General features: G+C 37.4%; 1 protein-coding gene across 1 annotated transcript in view; it reads right to left on the bottom strand.

Moving 5' to 3' along the window:
• Positions 1–22216, bottom strand: part of Megf9 (multiple EGF like domains 9) — a 103753-nt gene that overhangs the window by 50238 nt on the left and 31299 nt on the right. The window contains exon 2 of the mRNA XM_052176653.1: positions 4551–4752. Coding sequence (XP_052032613.1) covers positions 4551–4752 — 202 coding nt within the window. The remainder of the gene's footprint in view (positions 1–4550; positions 4753–22216) is intronic.

The raw sequence follows: 22216 nt of genomic DNA on the forward strand, positions 1-22216 counted from the left end.
CTCAGAGCTCCCAGGAACTAAATTCACCAACCAAAGAGTACTCTTACGGTGGGACCCATGGCTCCAGATGCATATGCAGCAGAGGATGGCCTGATTTGACATCAAAGGGAGGAGAGGCCCTTGGTCCTGAGAAGGCTAAATGCCCCAATGTAGAAGACTTCTCCAGGACAGGAAAATGGGAATGGGTAGGTTGCTGAGCAGGGGAAAAGGGGATGGTAGGGGATTTTTGGTGTGTGTGTGGGGAGAACAGGAAAGGGGAAATATTTGAAATGTAAATAAAGAATATATCTAATAAAAAAGAAAAATCAGTGGTTGAAATGGCAAAGCTTCCCACATTGTTTCTAGCAATTAAATAGCTTTCTTTTTAAATCTTCAAAAACTGCATTCACAAAGCACAATTTTATACCAGTTGCTGTTTCTAAATACTATACAAAAAATGATTTTTAGTGCCCTATATAGGCAAAGATTTTGGAAAAGTCTTAATTTTCTATTTAAAGTTAATTTTGGCCTTCATTGATGACTTAATTATAATCTGCCTTCTGATCTAGAACATCTTCCAATAACTGAAAAAGCAAAGTAACATATATTATAAAATATAATATATAGCACCAAAAATGGATTTTCAGGAGAGGAATATTAGATTATCATGGACATTACCTCACTAAGTTTATATAAAAATACAGAATCATGTATTCTAATTTTTAATGAATATTTTGATACTTTTTATTAAAGCATTAAACTTAGATATGACAATATCTTAAGAAATATATATGATGACAATCAGGAAATGACTAGAAGGCTTTTCTTTGGATAAACCATTGGGTCTTTAAGTAATGAAAGATCAAAATCTGAATCAGGAAAACACTAGGAATGTGACCCAAAAGCAAAAACAAAAAAAGTTCAGATGGTGCAGACCACCTTTTTCCAGTTAAACAGACTAGAAAACTAATACTGACACAAGAATGTGACCTTCTATCAGTACATAGAGAACTTTGTGTATGCATATAAAAACATTGCTCAACCCACATCTGGCACCTAGAGCCAAAATCTACCCTCCCTGGAGAGACTTCCACTAAAACATATGGACTGAGAGAATGGGAAAATGAATTTTTAAAGTCAGTTGTTTGTTCCATAGACCTTCAATGTGTGAGCCAGGACAAAACTCTTATTTCTATTAATTTTTAATGAGAACACAGAGATCAAGACAAAATATTTTAGCTGGAATTAAGGGAAGAGATCTCTCATCTTCTTGCATTATTTTAGAAAATTCTCTAGAATTCTGGGTCTTCCTCCCTGCATAAGGTCTTATTTTTCTACTTCCTTAAATCATACCCCAAAAGACACATATCAGTGCCTTTGGTAGCTAAAATGTTCTGCTTACAAACCGGGCATATATTTAGATACTTGTTTGTGATATTGTCTACTAGTCTATGCCTTTAGTCTTACACAGATTATACATTTCCTGATAAGAAAGAAAAATCATTTTTCTTTTACTCCAAGGTACTAATGCAATGAGAAAGCAATTAAACATCACATAAGACACCTATTCACAGAGCTGATCCTTAACTCCTAAACCTATTAACAATACACTGGGATTAGCTCTTATTTAGTATGAATAATCTCACTAGGGTCAGTGTCTGATTATCAGAAGACAACTGGAAGAAATTGTTTAACAATACAAGTACTCTGAGTGTATTAGTTAAACATCAGATCTAAAAAACACAATGCTCACTCTATTGGTTCAGAACTTGATTTTATGAGAAAAGATGTATCATCACAGTAGATAGGAATATATACTTTAGCTCTAGAATGAAGATATTTTAGCAGTAAGTTTCTGTCTTACCAATTACTACCCACATAAATGTTCAAACCTGCAATGTAATAAGAATAGTGATGTTATTGTCTACTTCAAAGCACTCTGTCACTTAAAATGGTAGGTGTGTTGGGCTGAGGATGTAGCTCTGTGATAGAGTACCTGTCTACCATGCACAAGATCCTGAGTTCAGTTACCAGTACCACAATAAAAGTAAGTGAATATAAGTTGTTGTATGACAATGCATTTGGGGCATGGTAAGGAAGTACTATATGGGGCCAGGGATAGTGGCACACAATTTTAATCCCAGAACTTGAGAGGCAGAGGCATAATTGACAGATATAGAGACAGCAAAGGCAGATATAACTCCATGAGTTTGAGGACAGGCTGTTTTAAGAGTTCTAAGCCAGCCAGGGCTACATAGTGAAACCCTTTCACACACACACACACACACACACACACACACACACACACACACACACACACACAAGGTACTATAGTCTCAATATCAAAAAAGACTATTAATCTTCTCATTATAGGTGACATATGGCATGGTGTTAAATCCAGGACTTGGACTTGGAAAGCCTAATTTGGAATTCTTTTTCTGCCACTTAATGTTTTTGTGACCTACTAATCTACATATAAAGAGTTACTAGGAAGATTAAGACAAACTTTGAAGTTACTAAAAATCATAAAATTCATCATTGTTTCATTTCAAATTATAAATTTCTCAGTCAAATTCTTTTCTATATTTTAATACAAGTACATTATGTAATATTGTACAAAAACGCAATATGATTTATAAAGCATATAAAATGTCTATTGGTAAAATCTAAAGCACTTTACCAGTTTGTTTTGTTTTTTGTTTTTTTGAGTCAGGGTTTCTCTGTATCACCCTGGCTGTCCTCAAATTCACTATGTAAAGCAAGCTGGCCTCAAATCTGTAGATCTGCCTGCCTCTGTCTCCCAAGTGCTGGGATTAAAAGCATGTGTTACTACCACCCACTTAGCCTAAAGCATATTTTTAATCAAGGAGCTATACTAGTTCCTTTTAAATATTCCATCACAAAAAGTGGGAGACAAATATAATAAAAATATATTGCATGCATGCACAAAATTTTCAAAAAAATAAAATATTTTAAAAGTAAAATATTTTTTTAAAATGTCTCATTTAATTCAACAATATGCCTTTGAAATAAAGGCAAGTCTTCCTTTCTTGATTTGTGTGTGCCACACACATTTGTAACATATATAACATTTATAACCTATATAACAACCCAGTTAGCTTTTATAGCAACCTTGAGAAGAAACTGAGTCACTGAAATGAGAGTATTTGCCAAAAGCACAGTGCAGTTCAGAAGCAGCACCAGATCTTGGGTCCATATTCAGGTTACATTAACCCTAAATATCTTGCCCTTGTCACTATGTAAGGCTGTCTCTTCAGCTTTTTGGCTTGAGGTCCATAAAATGCTAGGCATTCCCTTATATAAAATCAAACAATAACTACTTTCATATTGTGGTATGGTACCTGGAGATTAATTTACTTTCAAATAGAAGATAATTTAATTTGATCTCTCTTTCTCTCTTTCCCTCCAAATAAAGTCTACTTTCCACTCATTTAAAAAAAAAAAAAAAAGGAGACAGCTAATGCTACTGGAATGTGAGTACAGGGTCCCCAATGGATGAGTTAGAGAAAGGACTGACGGAGATGAAGGGGTTTAAAACCCTATAGGAAGAACAACAATATCAACCAACCAGACTCCCTCACCTCCACCCTCCGAGTCATGCCAAGAGCTCCTGGGGGCTAAACCAGCAACCAAAGAGTATACATGGAGGGACCCATGGCTCAAGCTACAAATGGAGCAGAGAATGGCCTTATCTGGCATCAATAGGAGGAGAAGCCCTTGGTCCTGTGAAGGCTTGATACTCCAGTGTAGAGGAATGTCAGGAAGGGGAGGTGGGAGTGGGTGGGTAGGAGGGAGAGCATCCTTATAGAGGAGGGGGTAGGGGTAGGGGAAAGGGGAGTTCTGGAGGGGAAATGGGAAAAGGGGGTAACATTTGAAATGTAAATACATAAAATAACTAATAAAAAATTTAAGAAAATAGGTTCCGTACAGAAGGTACAGGTACTTTCCCCAAAGCCTAAAACCTACTTAAGCTCAGTGCCTAGGACCTGTATGGTAGAGGCAGAGATCTGATCCTGTAAGTTGTTTGCAGTATTCCATGAGGGCCCTGGCAGGCCTCCCCATTCACCACACACAATGGAGAGTTTTCAAAAAGAAAGCAAAATAAAAAAAATAATAAAGAGTATAGGAAAATTGAGACTTCTGATAATAAAGTAAACCACGAATAGCTTCCTTAATATCCAGTCATATGTTAATAGATACAATAAAGATATTCTACTACAAATGCCTGAAAGGGAACCCCTTAAAACAAACAGAATCCTTCGTCAATATTTATTTCAGGAAACATAGAGAAACTATCAAAAAGCAAAAAAATATACAAAGTGACAGCATTAAAGTATACAAAACATTGTATAAATCTCTATCATAGTGGTTCTTTCTTTTAATTAAATAACTGATTCTCCACAGGGTAGCCTTTTATTTTATTCTTTGATATATATGAAGTCTTAGTCATACCTGCCTTCTGTTCTCTTCTTCCAACTCCCTCAAGTTTCCCAGCACAGTTTCTCCTTAAGAAAACACAATAGCACTCACATCCACACTCTGCTGCTTACCTGTTACAGAGGATGCTAAGGGCTCCATGGGGACTGCAGTGACATGGCAGACAGAGACCAACAGTGTGATTCAGGTAAAAGCCCTCTTTGCAAGTGTCACAGTGAAGGCCCTGATATCCCACTTGACAATAGCACTGGCCTGTGGTCTGGTTGCAGTTCTTTACATCCAAACTTCCAACCTCTGAACAGTTACACATATGCTCTGAAAACAAAAGAAAGCCATCATCAAACTTGAGTTTTTGTTTAAAAACATTTGTGATAAATTGTTAGGTCTAGAAAAAAAATAACTCTAGTTTTGGCTTCTTAGACAATGCAGTTTATTTAAATTAGGAAATATATACAGCAGAGTTCATAATACATGTATAGTTCATAATTTTAAAGCTGACATTCTCAATTTCCTCTGCAGTTCTCTTCACTGTGTACTTGCTTATTCTAAGCCAGTGTCTGTGTGTGTGTGTGTTTGCAGTATACTCAAGCATGGTCCTGAACTAAAGGCCTCTAAGAGAAGGCTTATCTGCGTGGTGCTTGGGGGACATGGTGGAAATGACAACATGTTAAATAATAAATAACCCTTCCATGAGCAGGAAAGGCTTAAGGCTCAGGTGACTAAATCCAGTAAGTTATACAAGGTCATACAAAACCGTGTCACAGCTGGAATCAGAAGTTCACTGTTCCATCAAAGAAGATATGGAGAATTAAGCTATAAGGGGATGAAAGTGAACAATAAGCCAGAGAAGGAAGTACCAGTTCACTCTTAACAGAAACCAATCACAGTTCAATTCTCCTTTATAAATTAAGTTATTTTGAACCTAAATGTTTTCTTAAGTAGATTTCAAACAGTTCTTTGGATAGAAATGATTTAGAAGCCTCCAGTCTTAGCCTTTGAATGCAAATACTCATTTAGGAGGGTTTTGCTAGTTTTGTTAGAGAAGGGAAAGTATTTTTGACAGAGTTTAATACAGTATTAACAGAGGACTTTACAAGCTTGTACAAAAGATGCCCTTTAAATGAACTATAGGAGAAAAATGTTGTGTATATTCTATAGATCAGTTTCTTCCATCTCCAAATAGGGATAAACTGGATAAAAACTCAAATTATATTTGTTAATAATTAAGCCACTAAATAAAGTGTCTTAGTCATAAAAATTTAATTTGGGAAAGTAATCTTACTACTGCTCTTGATTATTTCAAAAAAAACATTACCAGATAGCAGCAAATCCAGAGTCTCACATAGAAAGTTATAAAGGTATTTAATTTTGTACTTCACAGAACGAAGTACAAATTAAAAATAGTATATTTGCACAAGTGAAAATGAAGGATGCCACACAAAATCCACATTTGGCCAACCTCACATATATTCTCAGTTTCTAAGCTTTGATATCAGCTCATTTATTCTATTTCCTTTCAGTCTGTAGATGTAATGAATATACTAGTGGATAATTGGTTTTCTTTTTTATATTTCAAACATGGGTAGGGAACTATAAAACCTAATGTAGAGTTCAAACATTTTTTAATTCCAAGATTAAGGAAAGGAATCAGCTCTACCTAAAATTTGGGATTCTTACTTTTGGCTTGGGGGTTGTAACTCAGTGGAACATTTTCCTACCTAGATGTAAGCACGCACGCGCGCACACACACACACACACACACACACACACACACACACACACACACACACACACTTTGTTATCTGGGTAATCTTTTTGTATATAATGAAGCTATATTCAGTGGTTTGCAAACCTATCATGGCAAGACATCTGCTAGACCAAAACTCAAGAAAAAGCTGAAGTTTACTTCAACACTGTGAAAGAAAATATAACCTCTTCCCTATAACTCTCATACAAGAGTAAAGTCACTAAAGCAGAGACTGTAGAAGTCAGCTAACATTTAACACCCTGCCTAAGAACTTACTAACTTTATGGCCTCAGGCAAGATACTTTCCTTTGCTCTCCTTTTTTCCATCTGTAAACAATGTGGAATGATAGCATTTGTGTCATAGTCCCAGAATGGGGTCCAAAGTACTATAATAGTGAATGTAAGAATGGTAATACCGCACAAAACAGCACAAATGTACTTCAGATGGTAAATTCATAGGCCACAGCTTTGATATGCTCTATGGGTAAGACCATTTATGAACAATATCTAGAAAACAAAATTGGTATAACAAAATTACAGTATACTATATATAGTGGGTTACATGGAATACTCATATATATATGCCTATGATATAGTGATGCAAATAGAATTATTTAAGACACAATTTTCAGGTATAAGAAATGATACATCCTAGATTTGATCAGACAACCTTGGTATTGTGGTATTAGGTCATCCTAATAGTAACAGAGTGAATGAAATATTTGAGCAAAAAAGACCAATCCAATGATAGGTAAAAGCAAAGATGTGATATCATGATAATCTTTCCAAAATAATGAAGAAAAGGAAGCTAGAGCAAATGTGAGAAGGTATATGTATCTTTTAAACTATAGCTCAGGTTTTTGGGTTATATCTCAGTAACAGTCATCCAATAAAAGGGCCAATGCTAAATGAGATATGAACAACTATAATAAATATAAAACACTGTGAGCATATAGTATATTATATCAAGGTAGTTTGGTAGCTTGTAAGGAAATTCTCAGACCTTTCACAATTCTAGACATTCATGTGGAACTAGATAGGAGTCAAAACAGAAATAGTGCAATCACCTTAGTGGAAAATTTTATGAAATGAAAAAAAAAACACAATTTCAGTTGATACACATAATATGAAGAACTTTTGGGTGCCCAGGCAAGAGGGGAAGTACTGACTATTAATGAGGTAGAATCACAGACACCAGAGCAGTACAAAACAATACATTAAAAACACAATTAATGGTAAGTCACCAGGGCAGACACTATGGAAATAAAGTTACAGAAGCTAATCATGGATAGTATGAAATGCTAAAAGCCCATCCAGTTTCTGAGAACTTAATATGGAATACTATTTATCGAGTGAGCAGCAGATTATCTTCCAAGGCCTTCAAGTTTTAGGGGAAAACTCTATAGAGACATAACTAGAAAGCGTAATGCAAATGCTCACAGACAGACTACTATACTAGGTAATCATTTTGTTGTCTAGTTTCTAAAGAGCATTGTAATATAGTGATTTGAACACTGAAAAAATTAAAACCCTAAAATCTGGGGTCAAACTGCTGTACGTGTTTGAAAATAAGAGTATAAAACCTCAGAGAACGGCAGTAGTTCCTGAGAACTTGAATTTATGGAAAGATTTTTATATGAAAGTATCACTGAAACTACATCCAACAGCATATTTCTTCCAGTGTCTCTTTACCAAATATCAAAAGATGAAACTTCCTTGGCTTTTCAGGGGAAGGGGATGTCTTGCAGATCCCATACCTCTTCTTTATATGCAAACACTTATTCTGGGAGGAATTATCCTCATGAATATATAACTGACTTTTGGGTGCCCTCTACATACTTGCATTTTTCTCTCCATCCAACTTTTATCATCTATTTCTTTGCTTGGCTAGGACTGGTACCACATACCTGTAACCCAAGCTGTTCTACATGCTGAGACAGGAGGATCATGAATCTGAGGCCAACCTAGGCAACTTAGAGGGACCTAGTAAATGTGTGCTCTCTCCATATGCTTTCTTTCAAAGTCCTTTCTGAATGTTATAAATCTTAGGATTACCAGTGATGTTCAAAGGTTCAAGCAGCTTTGTAGAACAGTGTGTTAGCACTCTATAGAATAAAAAGAACTAGAAAAGCTGTAAATCAAAGATTTGAAGAAATGAAACACTGTCCTTGGTCTATTTACTATGTAAATTTCTGAGAAAAGGAAATGTTCAGTTGATAATAATAAAACGATAGTCATAAAGTAAGCACTCCATTCAAACATAGATACTAAGAAATATACCTGAGCTAACAAAAACTTAAGTTTTGGATTAGAATGTCTGTTATGTAGAGAGGTGAAAGATGAACATCCACAGGATACATTTATTTGCTTTTGAGATTTTTTTAAAGTTCAACTCAGTTCATACAAAGACTAGAAAAATTAATTTAAGTATAATAACTCAGGGTATATTCAGTGTGTCCACCATACAATGTCACCATTTTCCAAGAAGCCTAAAATAATGGCTTCTTACACTGAGGATGGAGGGACGGGGACTGACAAAAATCAAAGGATATTACATTCCACACCTGTACATCAAGCAATTCTTTTTCTTTTTCATTATGTATTCACTTTATATTCTAATCACAACCTCCCTCCTCTCCTCCAAGTCCCACCTCAGAGCCCTCTCCCCACTTCTCAGAGAAGGCTAGGCCCCCATAGGTATCAACCAGTCTGGAATATCAAGTCCCAGCAGGACTAGGCACATCCTTTCCCACTGAGGCCAGACAAAGCAGCTGAAAGGGATCCAAGGGCAGGTAGGAAAGTGAGACCCAGCCTCCCCGCCAATCCTGAGGGGATCCACATGGAGACTAAGCTGCACATCTGCTACATATGTGTAGGGGACCTAGGTCCAGCTGATGCCTGCTCTTTGGTGGTGCTTCAGTCTCTACAAGACCCCATGGACCCAGGCTCCTTTATTTTTCCCTTGACTCTTCCACAAGACTCCCAAGGAACACCCAATGTTTGGCTATGGGTCTCTGCATCTGTTTACATCAGTGCCTGAATGAAGCCTCTCAGAAAACAGTTATGCTAGGCTCCTGTCTGCAAGCACAGTAGAGTGTCATTAATAGTGTCAGGTGTTGGTTCTCTTCCATGGGATGAGTCTCAAGTTGGGCCAGTTATTAGGTGGCCATCCCTCAATCTCTTTTTCATCTTTATCTGTGTACATCTTGTAGGCAGGACAAATTTTTGGTCAAAGGTTTGTTGGTGTCCTCCTTCTACTGGCCACAAGAGATGGCCACTCTAGGCTCTATATCCCTATCCCCCACAGTTAGGAGACTCAGGTAGGGTCACTTCCATAGACTCCCAGGAGCCTCCCTGACACAGGCCCCTGGCTTCTTTAAGAGTTGCACTCCCCAAAACCAACTTCCATTCTCTTTCCCCAGCTCTCTCTCTCTCTCTCTTTCTCTCTCTCTCTCTCTCTCTCTCTCTCTCTCTCTCTCTCTCTCTCTCTCTCTCTCTCTCTCTAACAAAACCAAAACAATTTTTTTTTGACAAAAGATAAAAACAGCTATTTAGAGTAGATTTTGCTCAAATATTGTTAAATGGGACAACCATGTTCCAGATTTATCTTACAAGCAACCTAAGCAAAGACTACTCTACCCTTCAGATGACCTGTTTTATTCCAGGAGGGGAAATGCCAGACTATATTAGCAGCATGGCTCCCTCCCTCCTCCCCTCCTCAGTGCATCATGGGGAAAATCTCTCATTCTTGTATCACCCCTTACCACAACATCCTGTGGCAATCATGGGGTCTCACAGACAGGTGGGGTTGAAGTGGGCAAAGCACAAATTCAATGAAGCCACCATGCTTCTTTCCAAGCAGTGCCTCAGGGCCATCGATAGATGAGCTTGCTGGATCTCCTGTTGTACAGGAAGTCAGAGGGAGGCACGAGGCAGAGCCTAGGAAAGTAGTCCCCTACAAATAGCAAATCTCTCGCACCCACTTACACAACAAGAGAGGTATGGAAGCATGGTAAGCATCAGGGTTTCCCTAGAAAGGCCAGAGTGGTCTTCTGCCTTCCTCTGGCATGGGCATTCCAGGTCAGTCAACATCCAAGAGCTCCACCTGTGCTCACAACCTGGTAAACTTCAGGAAATCAGTCAGGGTTCCTCACATCTTCTGATTATTTGGAACACAAATATTTTGGTTATTAAAATCTCCCCATACATTGAAAGCCCATTTCCCCTTTCTATCCCCTGTCCCATCTAGTTCTCTCCCTCCATCCACCTCTGATGTCTATTTTATTTCTGCTTCTGAATGAGATTCAAGCACCATCCCTTATCACCCTTGTTACTTAGCTTCTTTGGGTATGTGGACTGTACCGTGGTTATCCTGTTTTTTATCGCTAATATCCATTTATAAGTGAGTACATATCATGTGGGTTTTTCTGGGTCTGTCTAATCTCACTCAGGACTATCTTTTCTAGTTCTATCTATTTGCCTGAAATTTTCATGACATTCTTGTTTTTAATAGCTGAGTAGTATTCCACTGTGTAATGTACCAAATTTTCTTTATCCATTCTTCAGGTGAGGGATATCTAGGTTACTTCCAGTTTCTGGCTATTACGAATAGAGATGCTATGAACACTATCCTTGTAGTATAGTGGAACATAGTTTAGATATAGGCCTAGGAGTGGTATAGCCACTTCATATAAATATGTGGCATATGTCTTGAGATAAAACTATTCCGGTAGTTCTGATAATCTTCCAAATTGATTTCCATAGTACAAGTTTGCACTCCCACCTGCAATGGAGGAATACTCCCTTGCTCCATATCCTTGCCACCATAAGCTAATGGTCTTTTGAGTTTTTGATCTTAGTCATTCTGACAGGTATAAGAATCTTATAGCTGTTTTGATTGTATTTCCCTGTTGACTAAGGGTATTGAACATTTCTTTAAGTGCTTCTTGGTCATTAAAGATCACACTGTTGAGAAATCTGTTTATATCTGTACCCCATTTTTAACTGGGTTACTTGGTTTATTGGTGTCTAATTTCTTAACTTCTTTTTATATTTTGGATATTAGTCCTATGTTGGATGTAGGGTTGGTAAAGATCTTTTCCCTTTTTGTAGTCTGCCCTTTTGTCGTATTGGTAGTGGTGTCCTTTGCCTTACAGAAGCTTTTCAGTTTTATGAAGTCCCATTTATTAATTGCTGATCTTAGTTCCAGAGTCATTGGTATTCTGTTCAGGAACTTGACTCCTGTACCTATGAGTTCAAAGCTATTCCCCACTTTCTCTTCTATGAGATTTAGTGTACCTGGTTTTCTGTTGAGGTCTTTGATCCACTTGGATTTGAGTTTTGTGCAGGGTGATAAATATGGATCTACTTGCATTCTTCTACATGTAGCTATCCAGTTAGACCAGCACCATTTCTTGAAGATGCCTTCTTTTTCCATTGTTTGGTTTTGGCTTCTTTGTCAAAAATTAAGTGTCCATAAGTGTGTGGGTCTTCAATTCCATTCCACTGTTCAACATGTCTGTTTTCAGGGGTTTTTTTTTTTGTTTGTTTTGTTTTTATTTTTGTTTTTATTTTATTTTAAGGAAAACCTTGAGATCAGGGATAGTGATATATTCAGAAGTTCTTGTATTGTACTGGATTGTGTTAACTATCCTGAGTTTTTTTACTTTTCCATTTGAAAGTGAGAATTGCTCTTTCAAGGTCTGTAAAGAATTATGTTGGAATTTTGATGGGAATTGCATTAAATCTGTAGACAGCTTTTAGTAAGATGGTCATTTTCTTTTAACTATGGAAACCTGAATGCTTATATTTTGACCACAGCCCTGATTTCTTGAAAGTATCCTGCGCTTCAAACTGTACTTTTTATTAGGACTATGTTTCAATTTTGTATATTTAGAAAAAAATAAATCTTGTAAAGTCTTCATTCTAAAGTAACAATCACCAGATTTTTCTTTAATAAAGTGCCTAACTTTAACATAGTACTGATACTCAAATTACATTTCATGTTTATGTTATGCTAGGATAGGGTCATAAATATTTGAAAATCTGGCAAACACTGTTAAGGCTGATGAGTTTCTTGAGTTAAAACAGACATCACGGAAATGTAAAAGTTTAAAACCCACCACTTGTAAAGGAATGCTCCAAAATTTCCTTTTAAAAATAAAGATGTAGCCACAAAACTTCCCAACCACAAATTTTTATAGTAAACCATTTATCTTATTGTAGACATCTGTGAATAAAGGAGTGAACTCTTTGTAGAATTTTTGTGTTTCATAGCTAAGGTTATGTTATTAGTGTGTCTTTCCTTTGGCTCATTGCCAGAATTCCAGAGTTCAAGGACAATTCATCTAACTAATGGGACAAGATGACAAGTTCTAAAAAGGTAACAGATAGCTTTTACTACCAATAATGAAAATGATATAACCAGTCATTGAGCATCTGCTACATGTATAAGACAAAATCTTAGAAATAACACAAATGGTTCCCTTGTTATCCACTGCAATCTTGAGACACTGGGATTGTGAGTGAGAAATCTTATATCCCCACCCCCTTCCAGATAAATCATACAACTATTCAGGACCAGAGAAATTAACAAGTGTTACTAGACAAAGTCATACCATTTAAAGTCATACTTTAGGGCTAATTGGTTAGTTCCGTTGCCTTTGATAAGTCTTACATTCTCCCTCCCTCTCTGGCTCCCCTTCTCCTCTTCCCCCACCCCTGCATTTGTGTTTATGTGTATGCCTTGAGCATCATCATGCATCATTACAAAATAACTAAATAAAAGGTCATATCTTTGTCTCTGGTTACATGTACTGCCTTTGAATTATAAAATCTTGCTTTATAATTGAGGAAATGACTTACATAGAAATTCTAGGAAGTCTAAAACTACTGTTATGAACTGCAAATAATTTTATTTCCAGTGTCATGGACACAGACTACTTCTCTTGCTCTGATTTTCTACTTACCTTTCTTTGCAATTTCAGACTGCCCATGTTGCTCCTTCAAGATGAACTAGCTGCTTCCTCAACTGTGCTCTTTATCACACCCTCTACCAGCTTCCAGGATTCTGCCCTCTCCTCGCTGCCTCCAATTACACCTTTTCAATCTTTCACTTTTTACAAATTCTACCTTTAAATATGTACTCTAAGAACCTAAAACATATTTTCTTTAATCTCCTGGCCCATATAACAACGATCCAAATCAAATTTGTCAAATTAAAATACAGAGTTGGATCTCTTTCTTCACCATGTTTTCTTTAATGTTCTATAATCTTTTCTGAATTTCTGAAAATGCTCTCTCAAAAAATATTGATGAAAAACATGAGCCTCCCTCAGCCATATACCTCTTTAACCTTTTGTTATCTCTTCTTTTTGCAGGGTGTAGGTGTGGGTATTGAGCCCAGAAACTCACGTGTTAAGTACATGCACCATCACTAACCTACATTTTTACACCTGCACTTTCCAAGAATTCTTTATTTATTGAGAACTTACTATATCAATTCCTATCCTTTCCTTGTGTTCCTATCATTGTAGATCTTTATAATAATGATTCCCAGCGAATTCTTCCTGTTTTCACACCTTGTCTGCACTGCCATGCTGTTCATCAAATGACAGAGTCTATCTGACCCCCCATCTGGCCTTATAAATGTAGCATAAGTGAGATGACAGTTCCAAACCTGGTCTCACAGCATCATATGTCTTCTGCTTCATTTATTTAGGACAGTTTAAATTAGCTAAGATACCTGAGCTAAACAACATCCAATTAGAAATTCTATAAACAGGGGGTAGAGAGATAGAGCAAAAGTTAAGAGCACATGTTACTCTGGCAAAGGAGTCAGGTTCAATTCTCAGCATCCACAAGGTAGTTCACAACCATTCCTAACCTCAGTTTCCAGAGATCTGATGTCCACTTTTGACCTCTGCAAGCACCAATCACACACATAGTGCATATAAATACACTAAAGCAAAAGACTCACATATAAAGTAAAATGAATAAATCTAATTTTACAAAACTTGAGGAAATTTGACAGATTAAAAATCTGGCTATCCACCCTTCCCCAGTGGGGTACCAGCCATGAATAAGGCTGTCTTAGACTCTCTATTTCTACTAAATGCAACAATGCAACAACATGGCTATGCTGTTCTTTGTTTGTTTTTACATTCACACAAATTAATCATCAGGAAAAAAGAGAATCTCAACTGAGAAAATGTCTCCACCAGACTGTCCTGATTGATGTAGAAAGGCTTAGCCCAGTGTGGGCAGAATCATCTCTAGTGGAGTGGGACTATATAAGAAAAGCAGCTGAGCAAGTCACTGAAGCAACACATAAGCAAACCTGCAAGCTACACTCCCTCTGTGGTCCCTGATTCAGTCTGCCTTCAGATTCCCACTTGAGCTCTGGTCCTGACTTCCCTCAATGATGGATTGTGACCTGGGAGCTGTAAAATAAAATAAACTCTCCCTTCCTCAAGTTCATTGTGGTCAGTGTTCTATCACAGCAACAGAAAAGTAAACTAAAATAACAAATAAGCCCAAAAGAAACCAGCAAACTCCTCCAGAAACAGAACTAACCCTGGAGTTTGAAGACTCTGGGGTTTGTGGTGATTTGTGGTCATATAATAATAGATAGCTGACATCCAGTGGCCTAAATAAGATGCTTTCAGCAAAGCCAGCCACATTAAAATGGCTTCAGGTATGAAGATGTGATTTAGTAGTAGAACACTTATCTTCAATATATAGGTTCCATTCCCAGTACCACATACAGCAATTATATTTAAAAGAACATACTTTTTTTCTGGTTATAAATACCTAACTAGACTCTATGAATTCATTAATTCACTGCTTTCTTAGCAAGTTCAGTATGTCCTGAAATTCCAGGACTATGGAGATCAAGGCAGAAATTTAACAAGTTTTTAGTTCATTCAGGACTACATGACAGGACCTAGTACTAAAAAGATAAAAAGGGGGTGGTGGAGTGACAGTGCCTGCGCTGCCACAGTACCAAGTATCAGGCGTAGGCCTGGGGGATTAACAAAAACACAAACACGGGTCATTCTGTAAAGAGAATGCCAATGCTTTACTGAGAGACCAGCATTATATATACTAGAGGCCAGGGAAGGGAACAGGAAAAAACAATTATAGCCACAGGTCAGGCACCTGGGAAGTCCATGCCACACTGGGCGGGAAGGCAGGAATCAAGCTAAGCCACAGGATGTTTTGCTCTCAAGAAACCTGTGCAAACAGCTCAGCTGGGGGCATTGAGCCAAGCTCCCAGGTTCCCACCAGTGGAGGTGGCCTATGCCTTCAATTTCAGCATTCTAGAGGCAAAGGTAATAGAATCTATGAGTTTGAGACCACCCTGATCTATATAATGAGTTCCAAGACAGCCAGTCCTAAATAGTGAGATCCAGTCTCAAAAAATGGGTGGGGAGGGAGTATAATAAAAGATGTGTCTTAATTACACTTTCTAGGTTTGTTTTCATTTTTATTTTCTCAAAAGGCACCTTATACACTGACTAGCAAGCAACATGGTGACCTGAGCTTGATACCCAGAAGCCACATGAAGTTGGAAGGAAAGAATTGATCACAAAAGTTGTCCTCTGAACTGTTTCCCCCAATACATACCATGACATAGATGCCCACATACATATGAGAGAGGGAGGGACAGAGAGAAAAAGAGATGGAGGGAGGGAAGGAGCTCTTCTGGCAAAAGCAAGGCTGGTGCAGTTTGTCTTACAAGACTAGAAAATGTAGAAGGGGAAGCTAGATTGGGGGCTTTATAAGTAAACTCAATAGGTACAGTAAGTGGCTCTCAAGGACCAGGGAGAAACATGCATAGCTTTCTGCCTCCACTCAAGGAAATAGATGCTAAAGCTGAATATACTCAGAAGAGGTGGCCATAACACAGAATGTACCCAGGCTTAAAGAATAATACCAATAATCTTTGTCCATGGCTTCAAATTATCTATAAAGCCAACTTAGAAATAACCTTTTTCAATTTAAAAGAAAAAAATTGCAGGGCCTATAGATATAGCACAAGAACAGGAGCACTTACCTAGCTAGCATGTATGAGTCTAGGTTCAATCTCCAGTATGAAAATAAAAACAATAGAAACTTTTTTATTTAGCTAGGGTAATGATTGAAAATAAGAATGGAAATAAAATTAGCAAGTGACAGTTACTTTGACAACTAGTATAGCTACATAGGCTGCGTCCAAAAAGACTGAGGAAGACGCTTAATATGAACCTCTGGTCTAACACACACACACACACACACACAGCTTGTGTATTTACATGCATACACATAAACTCAAACTCAAATACTAGATAAAATTAGTGATCAGTATTATTTGAAAGTATCTAGGTCATAAAAGATAAAGACGATCTCAGATAGAACTATACCTTATTGGGGTGTCTAAGAAGTAACACATAATACAATGTGAGATCCTGTGTTAGAACTGTGACCAAATAAGGAACCTGATGGGAACACTGTAAAATTCAAATAATATACATATTATTGGTAAATTTGGGTTAATATTATTGTTATTTGTATTAATTCTTGCTCTCAATAATTTTAACAGTATAAAATATTTGTTTATTTTATAAAATAAACAAAAGGAGGGTACTCAGTAAGGAAATTTTTAAATTTTTATGTAAAAATAAAAGTTTCTTTCAAATATTATTTTAAGGTACAGGAAATAACAACTTATAACTTCAATAATTCAAAACCAGAGAAAGCATAGTACAAAGTATGCATGCTCCTAAATTGACAATGAGTTTATACCTAAACTTAAAAATTATGTCAACATATATTCAACCTCACAAACTCCAGCTTAGAAAGTGTGGAGGCTACTGGAGAGTGACCACTGCTTACCATTCACTGTCACTGCCTAACATCATAAGAAAACCAAACCACATATTGTTCAACCAGGAAAAGGTCAACATTAAAAATCTAAAACACAGTTTCTATGGATGCATACTGCTTTCACACCATCATAAAGTCAAAAAGCATCAAGTTGGGGATTATCCATAATATTGAGAGATAATTCAATACAAGAAACCAAACTTTTTATATCAATGATCCTAAGATGGACATAGTATCATGTGCATATTATCTCAGCTACTCTGGAGAATCACCTGAGTCCACAAATGCAGGGCCAGCCTGGGAAACAAACACTACTACTACTCACAAAGACATCAGTATACAATACAGCGCCACCAATGATTCAAAATCAGGTAGACTGGAGAAGTGACTCATGAGTTAAGAGAGCCCGCTGATCTTCTAGTAGCCCTAAACATGGGTCCTAGCACCCACATTGCATGTCTCACAACTGCCTATAACTCTAGCTCCAAGGAAGCCACAGTCCTTTTATGGTCTTCACAGAACCCACAGAGACATATCCTCACACAGATAAATAGATACCTAAATAGAAATCCTAAAAAATATTATTAAAAACAATTTTATTCCCTCATGTTATAAACAATTAGAATTCATTTTAAGATATTCTTAAGAATAACACCTACTATGTATACATTTAATACTATGTATACATTTAACTAGGTATACATTTAATATGATGTTCATAGCCTTTTGGCTTAAAGCTACAAACCTGTGAAAGAAAGAAATGAAGACTTAAATCATTGGAGAAAACATCATCATAATTACATCTACAGAGTCAATGAAGCTTAATAAAAATCCCAGAGTAATTTTTTGGAAAAATATTCAAAATTAGGTTTTAAAATAAAATGAGTATGAAAAAGGAAAGAGCAAAGAAGAAAAGTGTAGAACTCATTACAGGTGGTTTTAAGACTTCTTGTAACACAGCAGCAATCAGGGTCCTGTGTTATCAGTTCAGAACAGATATTAGGGGCTGGCGAGGCAAAGCCTGCCAACTTGATTTCTAACTGACTCCACAAATTGTCCTCTGACCTCCACACTTGTAGTGTGCCACACTCAATCCCTCCCAAAGTCCCTTATAGTCCTTCACAGATAACCAAGTTTTTGACAAAAAGAAAAGACAACAATATGTAAAAACATTGTTTTCTTATTAAAATAAATAAATTTAAAGAGTTGCAGTTGATCTTAGTTTCCTTTCTAGTTCCTGTAATAAAACAATCTGATAAAAGCATCCTAAGGGAGATAGGGGTTTATTTTACATCACAGTTCTCTCCTAGGTTATAGTCTATCACTGCTGGGAAGGCACAGTGGCAGGAGCTTGAAGCACCTATTCACATTGTATAAACAGTTTGAAGAGAGCAATGAATGCATATTTGTTGTTCAGCTCTGTTTTTTCTATTTATTTTAGCCCATGAATGGTACTGCCTACATTCAATGTGGGTCTTCTGGTTTCAAATAACTCAGTGAGAAAAATCTCCCACAAGCATGCTCAGGGACCCATCTTTCAGATGATCCTAGAGTTTTTCAACCTGACAGTTAACACCATTACAAGTTTCCACAGGAAGAAGACTAAAACTTGATCTAACTTCATACTTACAACAAACATACATAAAACAAAAGTTTTATCAAAAGGACCATTATCCTAAATATATAGTATGAAAACAAAAACATTTTAAAAGAAAACAGAAAAATTTGATTGGGTTAGACAATTCATTATATTATAAGAAGAACTTTTAAATGTAACAACAGAAATATAATACTCAAAAGAAGGGCAAACAAATTAAATTAGATTTTACTAAAATAAAACAAAATGAACTGTTTCAGAGACTGCTCACAGCTGAAATTACAAGCCACAGATTAGGAGAAGATATTTGCAAATCGTATTTATTGCACAGATATACAAAGAACTCTACAATCTTAAAAAAAATATTTAAATGGAGAAAGTGGCCTGGCATGATCTGCATTCAATCATCCAAACCCACATAAAAAAGCAGATATTTTATTGATGTGCTTCTTCCTCATAGAGACCCTGGTAGTATGAGTGCTCACGATCTAATCCAAGGTGATATGCTAGCCATCACAGTCAACAGGCTTCCACTGTATAAGTGGTTACTCAGATACAATAAAGCAGACAATCTCAGCTTCCTTTACTGAGCATAGGCATTGCTGTCTTGGCATTTGAGGGTGATGGGGTTGGTCAGACACAAGATGATGTGATATTCCACACCACCCTTTATCCCCATTCCCATGAGGGCAAAACACATACCCCTCCATTTGAGTAAACAAGGTGAATGGCACCAGAGGAACTGACAAACAAGGTTTTGGTTAGCTGGGGCTGAAGAATCAGCTGTGAGTAATAACAAGATACCAGAACCACTAAAGCAAACCTTTGTGTTACTGGGACTATTGATGCTGGTTAGCTGGAGCTAAGAAATTAGCAATGATTAAGAAGAGACCAGCATGCAGAAGAATGGGAATTGATCTATCCTTGTCTCCTTGTACTAAGCTCAACTCCAAATGGATCAAGGACCTCCACATAAAGCCAGACACTCTGAAGGTAATAGAAAAGAAACTGGGGACCTCTTGAGGACATCGGTACAGGGGGAAAGTTCCTGAACAGAACACCAATAGCTTATGCTCTAAGATCAAGAATTGACAAATGGGACCTCATAAAATTACAAAGTTTCTATAAGGCAAAGGACACCATCAAAAGGGCAAATCGGCAACCAACAAATTGGGAAAAGATCTTTACCAACCCTACATCAGATAGAGGGCTAATATCCAATATATACAAAGAACTCAAGAAGTTAGACTCCAGAAAACCAAATAACCCCATTAAAAAATGGAGTACAGAGTTAAACAAAGAATTTTCACCTGAAGAACTTAGGATGGCAGAGAAGCATCTTAAAAAAATGCTCAACTTCATTAGTCATTAGGGAAATGCAAATCAAAACAACCCTGAGATTTCACCTTACACCAGTCAGAATGGCTAAGATTAAAAATTCAGGAGACAGCAGGTGTTGTCAAGGATGTGGAGAAAGAGGAACACTTCCCCACTGCTGGTGGGGTTGAAAATTAGTACAACTACTCTGGAAATCAGTCTGGCGGTTCCTCCGAAAACTGGGCACCTCACTTCCAGAAGATCCTGCTATACCACTCCTGGGCATATACCCAGAAGATTCCCCAGCATGTAATAAGGATACATGTTCCACTATGTTCATAGCAGCCCTATTTATAATATCCAGAAGCTGGAAAGAACCCAGATATCCCTCAACAGAAGAGTGGATGCAAAAAATGTGGTATATCTACACAATGGAGTACTATTCAGCAATTAGAAACAATGAATTCATGAAATTCTTAGGCAAATGGATGGAGCTGGAGAACATCATACTAAGTGAGGTAACCCAGACTCAAAAGATGAATCATGGTATGCACTCACTAATAAGTGGGTGTTAACCTAGAAAACTGGAATACCCAAAACATAATCCACACATCAAATGAGGTACAAGAAGAAAGGAGGAGTGGCCCCTTGTTCTGGAAAGACTCAGTGAAGCAGTATTCGGCAAAACCAGAACGGGGAAGTGGGAAGGGGTGGGTGGGAGGACAGGGGAAGAGAAGGGGGCTTACGAGACTTTCGGGGAGTGGGGGTCCAGAAAAGGGGAAATCATTTGAAATGTAAATAAAAAAATATATCGAATATATATATATATATATATATATATATATATATATATATATATATATATATATATATAAGAGACCACCATCACTGAGATGAAATCTTCTTGGAAATATTTTCTGAGAGCACAGGGAATGTGTTCCAGAGATAGCCACAGTTATATTTTGTGCTGTGGCTGGACTTGGTACTGTGTAAGAGTCACCCAGATGGTACTGGTTTTGAAGGCATGAAGGAGTCATGAAGAGCAGCTGAAGCTCCTGGCACAGTGATAGACCACGGAAGGCCATTGGTGAAGGTGCAGCCTCAGTTGCAATTGATGTCCCAGGTCTTGAAGGGGTCATGCATAGGAGCAGAGGCTTGTCACCCAGAAGAGAGCCTATAAGAGGCTACTGGTGAAGCCTAATTACAGTGGAAGACAGCAGCGTTTTGGAGATGCCAGTACCATGCAATGACCACTAAGAACAGCAGCAGCAGTGGACTACAGGCAACTGGAGCCTAGAAGACAAGCTGTGTGCTACAAAGGGCAGAGCTGGAGAAGTGACCCACGCCCTTGGAGGAACCCCGAAGATTGTGAGTTGGATCCCAGACATTGAACCATTGGAGTTTGAGTTTTGCTTTTGGATGTGACTGTGCCCTGATATGTTTTCCTCTGGAAGGAAGAAAGTATTTTAGTGGAGCTCACAGTTAAAAGACTGAATTTTTAAAAGACCTTGAATTTTAAAGATATTGGACATTTTAAGGTGATTAAACTTTTAATATGTAAAGACTGTGGGACTTTTAAAGTAATTTAGATCTTGGGGATGAATAAGAAAGTAAGGCTTGAGGTTTACTATTGATGTGTTTGTGTGTCAAGTTGACAAGGGGTCAACTGTACTGGCTAGTTTTGTGTATCAACTTGACACAGGCTGGAGTTATCACAGAGAAAGAAGCTTCAGTTGGGGAAGTGCCTCCATGAGATCCAGTTGTGGGGGCATTTTCTCAATTAGTGATCAAGTGGGGAGGGCTCCTTGTGGGTGGTACCACCTTTGGTCTGGTGCTCTTAGGTTCTATAAGAGAGCAGGCTGAGCAAGCCAGGGGAAGCAAGCCAGTAAGAAAAATCCCTCCATGGCCTCTGCATCAGCTCCTGCTTCCTGACCTGCTTAAGTTCCAGTCCTGACTTCATTTAGTAATGAACTGCAATGTGGAAGTGTAAGCTCAATAAACCCTTTCCTCCCCAACTTGCTTCTTGGTCATGATGTTTGTGCAGGAATAGAAACCCTGACTAAGAGAGTGTGTGTATGTATGTATGCATATGTATATGTATATGTATATGTATATATGTGTGTGTACATATATAAATATATATCAAAATCAATTTTTAACTTATTAGGTTGAACTATTTATATTCAAGCATGAATGGTTTTTTAGCTATAGCTTTATAACATTCTACTAATTTGTTCTTCACATTTGCCTTT

This window comes from Apodemus sylvaticus, chromosome 3 (genome assembly GCF_947179515.1).
Source record: "Apodemus sylvaticus chromosome 3, mApoSyl1.1, whole genome shotgun sequence".
NCBI lineage: Eukaryota > Metazoa > Chordata > Mammalia > Rodentia > Muridae > Apodemus > Apodemus sylvaticus.